General features: G+C 50.6%; 1 protein-coding gene across 1 annotated transcript; it reads right to left on the reverse strand.

The window, feature by feature from the left end:
• Nucleotides 1–546: 546 nt before the first annotated feature.
• Ecscr (endothelial cell surface expressed chemotaxis and apoptosis regulator) lies at nt 547–10,295 on the reverse strand. Its single transcript, XM_052741438.1, is given in 12 exon segments — nt 547–885; nt 1,085–1,181; nt 3,154–3,190; nt 3,450–3,548; nt 4,020–4,133; nt 4,799–4,870; nt 5,232–5,369; nt 5,942–6,001; nt 6,169–6,213; nt 6,673–6,711; nt 10,186–10,270; nt 10,272–10,295. Coding segments are annotated over 12 exon segments (819 nt in total). The 3' UTR covers nt 547–876.
• Between the last annotated feature and the right edge of the window lie 826 nt (nt 10,296–11,121).

The raw sequence follows: 11,121 nt of genomic DNA on the forward strand, positions 1-11,121 counted from the left end.
TACCACACAAGTTTTCAGAGCTACCTACAGAGGTAGAAACACGCAGGCATGTCTGGCCTAGGAGGGAAGACACCAAGTTGCTAGAATGCTACTAAGAAATGTATATAGGGGTCGAGAGAAAGAGAGAGAGAGAGAGAGAGAGAGAGAGAGAGAGAGAGAGAGAGAGAGAGAGAGAGAGAGAGAGAGGAGAGAGAGAGAGAGAGAGAGAGAGAGAGGAGAGAGAGAGAGAGAGAGAGAGAGAGAGAGAGAGAGAGAGAGAGAGGAGATAGCTCAGCAGTTAAGAGCATTTACTGCTCTCAAAGAAGACCCTGGTTTGATTCCCAGCACCCACATGGCAGCTCACAACCATCTGTCATTCCAGTTCCAGGGGATCCATGCCTTCTTCTAACCTCTGTGGGTTCCTGCATGTACACAATGCATATACATACATACACACAAGCACATACTCAGAGAGAGAGTGGGGGAGGGGGGAGGAAGGAAGGAAGGAAGGAAGGAAGGAAGGAAGGAAGGAAGTAGAGGGCAACATAGATCTTAAAAGAAATTGGATTCCAGGCCAGAAAAATAATTTTAATGTGAGTAGAATGGACCAGTCTACCTTATTACTTGGCTCTTGCTCTATTGACTCCTCATTCCTTAGTTTCTGAGGAGGAGGGAGAGCAGACCAAATGTCTAGAGTGGCTTCCACGTGGGACACAGTCTCTCATAGGGTAAGCTGCTTCTGGATCTAGAGGAATGCGCTATCCTTTAGAGCTGGGAGCAGACATGAAACAAAATAATTTATATGTGGTCTGTTGCCTTCAACAATCTCATCTCTTCTTCCTCATGGTCAGTGGGCAGCTGCATCACACTTGGACCCATGGCGACTCAAGGTCACTTTTAAAGAATCTGAAAAACATACACGATGAGGAATGATGAACTTGGGAGGGGCAAGGTAGGAGAGCAGAGGGGAGAGGCTGGGTCTTTGATCATGGTGTTAGCCTTTCTGGGTAAGGAACCAGAACCTGAAAATAGGGTTGGGGTGGGAGGGGAGAGGAGGAGTGGAGGTGGGTGAATCTGGGGAAGGAAGAAAAATTTAAAACTGTACCTTTTCTGCTGAGGTGCGGCCTTTGCTATTATTCATGTTGATGTTCTTCATGGAGATGAGGGTGATGCTGTCTTTCTCTCCATTGGCCATGGAGCAGCTGAGACAGGAAGGGATCCAGTTTACAGAGAGGAGGGGACAGAGCAATGGGGAGTAAAGGGAACTTGGGGCCACTGTACCTTCAATCTTCGTTTCAGAACTGGGTTTAGGGACGGATCATGGTAAAATGAGAATGTACACTGAAATCCAGGGGACTTGTATTTAAAGTGTTTTTGTTCTTTTTCAAGTTGGGTTGGTGGTATACAACTATAAAGCCAGCACTTGGCAGGTAAGAGATAGGAAGATGAGGAGCTCGGTGCCATCCTCAGCTACACAGTGAGTTCAAAGCCACCCCCGGCCCTGTGAAACTCTCTTTTCAAAACAAGACAATTTTAACTCTCTACTGGTTGTTTGATCTTGACAAAGTTACAACCTGTCTTATGCTTCAGGTTTTTTGTTTGTTTGTTTTATTTGGGTGGTATTTGTCTGTTGGATTTTTAGATTGGTCTCATATGGCCCAGGCTGGCCTCAAACTACATCTGTAGTCACTGATGACCTTGAATCTCCAATCTTCCTGCCTCCCACTTCCCAAAGTACTGGGATTACAGCTGTGTACCCCCAGGTCTGGATTATGCAATAATTGAACTAGAACCCAGGGCTTTGTGTATCCTAGGCAAGCACTCTACCAACTGAGCTACATCTCCAGCCCCAATTTTTTTTTTTTTTAAAGATTTATTTATTTATTATGTATACAGAAGAGGGCGCCAGATCTCATTACAGATGGTTGTGAGCCACCATGTGGTTGCTGGGAATTGAACTCAGGACCTCTGGAAGAGCAGTCGGTGCTCTTAACCTCTGAGCCATCTCTCCAGCCCTCCAGCCCCAATTTTTAAAAAAGATTAAATTTAAAAATTTTTAAAACTTATGTGTATGTGTGTGTTGAGTGGGGTTGGGGGGCGGGTGTACCCAGGAGTATGGGTGTCCTTGGAGGACAGAAGCATTGGATTTCCTGGAGCTAGAGTTACAGGAGTCTGTGTGCTGCCCAATGTGGGTGCTGGGAACCCAGATTAGAACCTTTGGAAGGTAAGTACATACTGTTAACTGCTGAACCATCTCTCCAGCACCAATGACTTTTTAATGTATAAAATAAAGTTGATGGCTGAAGAGATGGCTCAGCAGTTAAGAGCATTGGCCCCGAGTTCAATTCCCAGCACTCACACATAGCAGCTCACAACTGTCTCTAACTTCAGTTCTAGGGGATCTGACACCCTCACACCAATGAACACAAAATAAAATTAAACAAATGATTAAAAAATAATAATAAAATAAGGTCAAACATCCCTTAAAGAATTGCTATAAAAGCCAGGCATAGTGGCACACACCTTTGATCCTAGCACTTGGAAGGTAGAGACAGGTGGATCTCTGTGAGTTCAAGGACAGCCTGGTCTACATAGTGAGTTCCCAGACAGCTAGAGCTACATAGTGAGACTCTGTCTTGAAAACAAACAAACAAACAAAAAGAATTACTGTAAAGATTTGAGACAATATCATGAATTGAATGCCATTGTATATGGTATATAGTAGGTTTGTTTTTATTTTGTTTTCTCAATACAGGGTTTCTTTAAGTAGCCCTGGCTGTCCTGGAACTCACCCTGTAGACCAGCCTGCCAAGAACTCAGAGATCTGCCTGCCTTTGCCTGCTGAGTGCTGGGGTTAAAGGTGTGAGCCACCACACCTGGCTTCACAGTAGGTTTTCAAAAAGTTTCCTGAGCTTAGAGAGGATGTATCTTACATCAGAATCTGCATTCCTGCACTTTTCATTAAGAGACAACAGAAGCTGAGCCCTGGTGGTGAAGAACCTCCTTATCTCTGCTAACCTGAGCCTGCCAACCTGGCCCAGCTTCAGGGAAGACCTCAGGATTGTGGGGCATATGTCTGCACGTGGTGTGAATGGGTGTGGTATGTGGCGGGGAAGCAGGAGGAGGATTTCAGGTTAGATAGAAGAGTCCTCTCATAGGCTTCTAAAGTCTTACCTTTCAGATAGCCCTGAACTCCCTGGTTTCTGTGGATCTGTGAAATCCCAAGGGCACAGGTTAGGGTCAGACACTCTTACTCAGATGCCCAGCCTTCCCCAAGGGCACAGGTTAGAGTCAGATGCTCTAACTCAGATGCCCAGCCTTCCCCTCAAAGCCCACCCGAGCCCGTCTCATCTCATCAAGTGCTGCTTCTTGCCATTCCTGCCCCCAGCCCAACTGGCATCAGCCTGAGCCCCTTGCTCCGGCTCCATCCGCACAGGGGTCAAGGGAACCCAGCACGTCGAGACGATTACCTTCAGACTCCTTGTTCTTCCGACACTTAAACCTTAGACTGACCACACTGACGAGGACGATCACCACAACCACCAGGATGACAATGAAGCTGATAACACCTGAGCAGGGAAGAGATGGGGAGCGGGGCGGGGGTGAGGGGAGCAGGGAGGAAGAGGTGGGAGCAGGGAGGAAGAGGTGGGAGTGGGGAGGGAGAGGTGGGAGCAGGGAGGAAGAGGTGGGGCAATAAGGATGAGTCTAGAATTTCCTTCCCTGGTAAGTATAGTATAGTAGAGTGTGTGTGTGTGTGTGTGTGTGTGTGTGTGTGTGTGTGTGTGTGCTTCTCAAGTGAATTCTGCTTCTCAGGGGAAAATGAGTAGTCTATTAACTGGTACTCCTAGCATGGCGCCCATTAAATCCAAGAAAAACTGGCCAGAAGGTCATTGAAGACTTCTTTCCACGAGGGCCTTGCTCACCAGCAAGTCCATCCCAAGATGAATGGATGAGATTTGAACTCGCGTTCCTATCCAGAGCCTAAGTCAGTCCTGAGGTAGAGCCCCCTCTCACGCCCCATCTTCCCTGCTGTCTCTCACCAAAGGCTGCCACTGTTAGCACCGACTCTGATGTGGGGCTGGGCACGACGGTCACCTCTTCCCCGGTCCGCAGGCTTGTGGTCCCTGAACTGGGAGTAGCATTCAGAGACCCTTCTGAAATAGAGTGGGTGTGGGTGCATCAGTGAAGGGCGCTGGCAGGAACTGGCAAAGGGAGCCAGCCTCTCTCCTGATCCCCTGAGGTAAGAGCCTGAAGAGGCTAACAGCCCATAGAAAAGGACTTCCTGCCACCGACTAGACCCCTGAAAACAGAGGCTGAAGAGCTCTCCTCTCTACACGGATAGATCTGCTGACTGTTTACGTTACTGGTTTCAGAGGACTCCAGGAGATGCTTCCCACCACCGCTTGGTGCCCAGAAGAAAGGATAATTTATGCTGCAGAAGCAGGGAAGAGAGAGTGGGCAAAGCAGAGCCATCCATGTTCCGCAAACCACTGAAGACGGGAGGAAAGAAGGCACCGACCCAGAGAGCCAGGGTGCCAGGTAAGGGGCGTAGGTTTCTGCTCCTCTTACAGTGGTACTGGGTTGGCTAACAGGTAAAGGTGCTGCCACCAAGGCTGGGGCCTGAATTCAATCCCTAGGACCTACGTGGTGGAAGGAGGAAACCAAAGTCACACACTCCAGACCTGTTTATTGTCCTGTTCCCTCATCTCTGCTCGCCTCCTGCCTAAGCCTGGAGTCTAAAATGTGCAAGGATCAAAACGTGATCGGAAAGAAAGGGTCATTGATATGGCTCTCTGCTGGGAACACACACTGGACATACCTTCTCCTGTGTCGTTGATAGTGCTGCTGCTGCTGCTGCTGCTGCTGCTGCTGCTGTCTGGGGTCCCTGTGCCTGCACCGGAAGCAAATGGCCAAGATGGAGGGTCCCTATCCCTCCCAGCATACCCTGAGAAGGATCCAGCCCTTTCCCAACCCTGTATTTGGGAGTCCCCTTCCCCTTTCCCTCTCCTGTCCATTCTTTTCTCAGGCCCAAATTCAGGATTGTTCAACCTTGACTATGAGCAGGCCCAGATTCCTGTTTCTACTTCTTTCCAGTGGTTTCTTATAATTTTCCAAACCAGGGCACCACTGGTGTAGCTTCTAGACTCAAGAACCTCCACCTAGTACTTAGGCCACCCGGCTAAGGGAAGAAGGAACCCATCCAGACATATCTAGGGTCCATCACCTCCTGCCCGCCTGCTCTGGGTACTCACTAAGTCCCAATGTGTGCTTCTGTGGCTGGAACGACATCAAGCCGGGCAAGGAAAGGGAGTGATGATCCGTGGTGCTTGACCTGGGCGTTACAGGCTGACTGGATACCAAGGAGCCTTGTGAAGCCTTCTGTAGAATTTCTGTGGATTGGGAAGCACACATAACCCCCTCAAAGCATCAGCCAGAATATGCACAGGGGGGGTTCCTTAGTTCAAAATATCCTCCTTTCTTTCTCTTTCTTTTCTTTTTTTTTTTTTGTGTGTGTGTTGATTAAATCTAAGACTTCTCTTATACTAGGCAAGCCCTGTGCCCGAGCTATAGCCTCAGGCCTCCTTCTCATCCCTGCTTTCAGTTTCTGAAGGAGTCATTCTCTGGCTCACCTCTGAGCCTTGGTCTTCGCAGTTTGCTCTGCTTGGAACACGTCTTTTCCACCTTCCACCCCACAGCCTCCACCTGTTCATCTCACTCCTTCCCAGGTCAGTTCTCGAGGCCACTGCCTGTGGGGAGGGCCCCCCCGGAACTGATGTCTGAAGTGGGTTGACATTTGTGTGGGTCCCGTGACACCTGCTGCCCTGCTTTGGGATCACCAGCGTGAGGCCCTGTTTGCCTGTCCCTCCTGCCACAAGTCTACATTCTCCTGCAGAGCTGACTAACACTGCCCGGTTCCTCCTAGGCCCTTGTAGGCACTATTGAAGTCTCAGCAGCTGAGTACCTGGGGTAGTGGTGCTGAAGAGAAGCCTTGAGCTGCCGGGCCCTGAGGAAGATTTGTCTCCTGCAAGAACAGAAGCAGAAGGAGAGAGGAAGCAGGTGGGGTGGGTCTGGTGATGTCGTACCCCTTTGCCCATCTGAGAACCCCCAAGCCCCAAGTACGTCCGAATGGCTGGGGGCGGCATGGGAGGGTAGAGGTGGGTTTCTCAGCAGCTACACTCATTCACTCACCTGAGCTGAGAGAAACTGGCTGGGGGCTCGGACTCCTGAAGAGCCCTGAAACACATCATTTGAGGGTCTGTTACCTCTGTCCCCCAACGGTTCTGTGCCCTTCTCTTCTCTGAAGCTATGTTTTCGTTTTGTCGTCTTTTTCTCCCCTCTTCCACCTCTGACTAGTCATCTCTGCCCTCTTCAAGCCACGTTAGACGAGGCCACTTGAGCCCCAGAGACCTGTGGCCCAAGATCTCATCACTTGTGTTCAGTGAAAAAGAGACTGGGCCACGTGGTTGGTGGTGCACGCCTTTCGTCCCAGCCCTGTTGGGGCAGGGTGGGTCTCTGAGTTCGACCCAGCCTGGTCTACAGAGAGAAAGATCCAGGACAACCAGGGCTACACAAGAAACCCTGTCTTAAAAAACAAAAACAAAAAGAAAAGAAAAACAGAGACCAGAGCTTCCCTCTCTAATACCTTTCTAAGCTCTTAGGCACAAACGCTAGATTCGGCCCCACAAATCTTACCCTGAGAGGTCTGAGTTGTCGTAGGCTGAGAGCTGTAGCCTGTGAGAGAAAGCAAAAATGCATAGACTGTGACTGGGCATGGTGACCACACCTTTGTTCCCAGCACCCGGGAGGCAGAGGCAGGCAGATCTCTGTGAGTTCAAGGCCAGCCTGGTCTACATAGTGAGTTCCAGGACAGCCAGGGCTACATAGAGAAACCCTGTCTGGAAAAATCAGACCAAATATATAGACAACCTTGGTAACTCTGCCAAGCGGAGCTCACGAGGGAACCTTGGTCTTTTGGCTGTCTAAGACCCCCCCTGCTGGAAGGCAAGCACACTTGGCAGGGGATTAAACAAAAATGGCTTGTCACCATCATGGCCACATCACTCGTCATCACCCATGGTTCAGAGTCCTAGAGTCTTTTACTGTGTCTCGATCCTCTCTAGGCATCCCACCAACCTGACACAAGGCTAGGGGATAGTTATTTAAACTAACAACCTGTCTGGACCAACACCCAGAACCCTAGGTCTCCGGGCTATGCCACTCCGGGCCCCTTGGTTTCCCCGGTGAAGACTGTCATTTTGACTCCAAGGGGAGGGGAGGGGAAGGTGAATGAAATGGGGTGGGGTCTCTCTCTCTCTCCCCCTTTCTCCTCCCCCACCGGAGGTAGAGGCCTGTACCGGAAACAAGTTCTGAGGTATATCCAGGAGGAGAGGAAGCGTTAACAAGAGGGGCCAGTTCATTCTCTGAGGCACGTTAAGAAACGGTGGTTCTGGGCCAAACACAGGGCGGAGGTGGTTACCAGCAGCCAGAGTTGGAGCCCTTGTTAGCTATTCTGTTTGTACACGTGTGTGTCTGTGGGCCTCTGAGTGGATATGTGTATGCTTTGTGGGGGGGGGGGGGGACGGGGACGGGACTGGAAGGTCAGGTTGTGTTTGCTCACTTTCCACAATGAAATCATGTTTGAAAACTCTCAACAATGTGAAAAAGGAAAACAACACTGGGAAATGGAACCGCCCATCGGAGCCGCTCCCTCCACACAGGCTGGGACTGACGCTGCTGGTCCGGCCCCACTGTTTCTTGGCTTCTCATCATGAGGGAAGGATCAGGCCCAGGCCCGGCTAGACTGAAGCAGCTGGATTCCAGGCCCCCCCCCCCCCCCCCAGGCTATGGCAGCCTGCTGGTCTGTTTGCTTTCCTTAAGCTACTACCTTCCTCCAGGGAGCTATCGCTTGGATAGTGTGGAATTGCTTCCAAGCCAAAGCTTACCCAGCCCCGAGATGTGTTCTTCCAGGTCAAGATCTCCTACATCCCTGTTCCTTTGTGGGTAGTGGTTCCAGAAGGAAGTAAATATTACAGGAACCCCAGGCTAGAGGGAATCCTTTCTAGCAAGGGATGAGCCTGGGCGAGCCCTTTCCATCCAAAGTCTCTGAACACAATTGCTTCCAGTTCACGCACATCATATGGATCCTCTCAGGAGTGGAAGTCAGAGTGCACCTGTTTTTCTGAACCTATCTGGGAAATGATCTACACGTTTTTGAGGCGTTCCCAAGGCCCAGGCATCAAGCCTTAAAGGTCCAAACTCTCTGCCTCCTACCCCGCTCCTCCCAACTTGTCACCTATAAAGACTTCTGTGGGGGCTGGAGAGATGGCTCAGAGGTTAAGAGCACTCGCTGCTCTTCCAGAGGTCTTGAGTTCAATTCCCAGCAACCACATGGTGGCTCACAACCATCTGTAATGAGATCTAGTGCCCTCTTCTGTCATGCAGGCAGAACATTGTATACATCATAAATAATAAATATTAAAAAAAAAAAAAGACTTCTGTGAGCAGAGGAGGGACTTGAGGAATGTGTGTTCCTGTAAGGCCAGTGCCTCTGACCAGGGGACACCAGACATCCGAAGAGTCATGGTCACAAGAATCTCTAATTTTCCTGACCTCCACTTCCTAATCCCTACCTGCTTCATTTCCTTCCAGTCTGACCTCGCCCACGCCCCTGTTTTCCTGAGCAGCAGAGTCAAGAGTGTTGAAAACCACGGGCTTGCAGGGCCTGGGGATGTGGCTCAGTGGCAGAGCACTTAACCTAGCCTGTGTGAGACCCTAGGATCAATCCCCAGCACCACAAAGGAAAAAAGAGTGGGGTGGGGGGGGTTTGAAGTTCTGCCTTCACTCACTGTCTGAGTTGGATCTGAATTCTCTGAAGTGTGAGAGGCTAGAGGTATAATTCTGTGTAAGCGCTAAATTAATTGGCTCCTCAGCATCACACCACACACACACACACACACACACACACACACACACACACACACACACACACACAGAGCGAGCCTCCTAAATTGCTGGGGTGGGAGAGAAAATACACATGAAACACATAGCTCCTGACAGCCCTTGCCCAGTCAGCACTTCACATTTTAAAATTTGCCCCATTCTCGTGATTTCTCCAAATCTAAAGACTGGCTGACTCTTTCCATAGTCCATCCCCACTGTCGGCATGAGTCTGCTCCAAACAGTTCCTCTGTGGCCAAAATGAGGCAGACAAGTGCTGTGAGCTCCTGGATGGAGAGCTTGGGCAAGTTAGGGTGGCCTGGCTAGAGAGAGTCCAGGCTTATGGGATTCCTCAGAGGTCCCCAGGATTAACCTCTGGCTCTGTCCTGTGGGAGTTGGTGGGCAGAGAGGGGTGTCAGCGTTGACCCCAGCCCGTGGGCTTCTAAAGAAACGTCTCACTTTGGCAGCAGGCAGCGTTTTCTGGAACACAGACCCTTTCACCTAAGCAGCTGGCCCTCTTTCCACTGCGTGGAGCATAGCCTCGTAAGTCTACCACAAAGGACTGGGCTTGGGGGCGTGACAAAGGGAAATGCTGCCCTGTGAGTCAGTGTCCTGGACTTCTCATGGTTCCCAGCAATGGCTCCCTAATTAGAGGATCCTGCTGAAAGGCCCCACTCATGACCACCAGCCGTGTCTGAGAGGTTTTATTTCAGGCACCTTGCCGGAGGAGGCCATCTCATCCAGTCCCGGAGTTGTATGTACCCTCCTTGGTAAATAGTTCTTTGTGTCTAACCAGAAGCCCTCTTGCTGTGATTTGAGATTGAAGTCAGCATTTCAGATTCACAGGTTGTAATTCTTCACAGGAAAGATAGAAGAGAAGGTCACCTGTGAAGTCCAAGGAGCAGACCGTTTTGTGCTAGGGCCTTCCAGAGAGTGACTGTGGTGACCGGATCAGTCAAGACTATTTATTGGAAGGACAGCCACAGGCTTCTTCTGCCTGTGTACCCCTTAGAAGGAATTTTCCAGGTTCTGCCACGCATCGAGCCAGCCACTTCCCACCTTTCAGGAGCCAAACTCTATGGGGGACCCTAGAAAACATCATAACTGAGCTAACAGTATCTGTTTTACCAGGGCGGTATTTCCCATCCTCCAGGCCAGCTGATCCGCTTCATGGAAAGGTTCTGGAATTTCCCTGTTTCAGGCAGAGCCCTGGATGGGAACATGAGGGGGGGGGTGGAGTGCTGGACAAAAGTAGCAAGTGCCTCTTACCTTGGAGCAGCAGTAAACCGAGGATTGCTGAACCGAGCCGCATGGCTCCGTTGGCCCCCATATCAGCTGGGCGTGAGGCCGGCGGGCGTCTCAGTGTATTCTCTGTCCATAATGGAGAAGAGAGAGGGAGCGCTGGGAGGGAATGGGGGGCGGGCGGGGGCTGGCTCTCCAGGAGCTTCCTGTCAAAGAATAGAAGGAAACAGATTGGGACTGGCTCCAGGGGCCCCAGTTGAGCACACAGCCCAGATGAGGATGTGAGCCTGAGCAGCAGAGCTATGATGAGGACTAGCTAGGGCCTCTTTGGTCTCTCTGGATGCTGTGTACAATGAGCAAGGGTGGCAGTGTGCCCCCAATGCTACCTTCCTCTCTGAGGGATCCCTCAGGTCCCTCCCTACAGCACCTGAATTTTTCCCCAAGTCTGCTGTTCGGGACACATTCTCCTCTCCGAGGACCCAGCCCTAAGCTCGACCCACCAGCTGCCCATGCTCTGTAGACTATGAATTCTCTACATTCCTCTCCCCACTCACGGCTCCCAGTCCAGATGGGACTTCCAGCATCCTTTAGGGAGGCCTTACAAGCAATCTCCTTATTCCTGGTAGAAAAACAAGAGGTGGGCTGGGCAAAGTGCTCAGTGGATAAAGAACTAGCGTTGCAAGCTTGAGACTCTAAATTCCATCCCAACACCCTCATAAGAATTCAGGCAAGGTGGCTGGCCTGTAGTTCCAATACTGCAGAGGCAGAGACAGGAGAATCCCTGGGGCTCACTGGCCCTCTAGCCTGATTGGTAAGCCCCAGGTTCCTATGAAAGGCCCTGTCTCAAAAAACAAATGAATGGCTCCTGTGGAACAATCCCTGAGGCTGACTTTTGGTCTTTGTACAGACACTTGTACTGGTGTGCGCATGCACACACACACACACACACACACACACACACAC

The sequence above is a fragment of the Peromyscus californicus genome, unplaced genomic scaffold (genome assembly GCF_007827085.1).
Source record: "Peromyscus californicus insignis strain IS unplaced genomic scaffold, ASM782708v3 Scaffold_17__1_contigs__length_78620276, whole genome shotgun sequence".
NCBI lineage: Eukaryota > Metazoa > Chordata > Mammalia > Rodentia > Cricetidae > Peromyscus > Peromyscus californicus.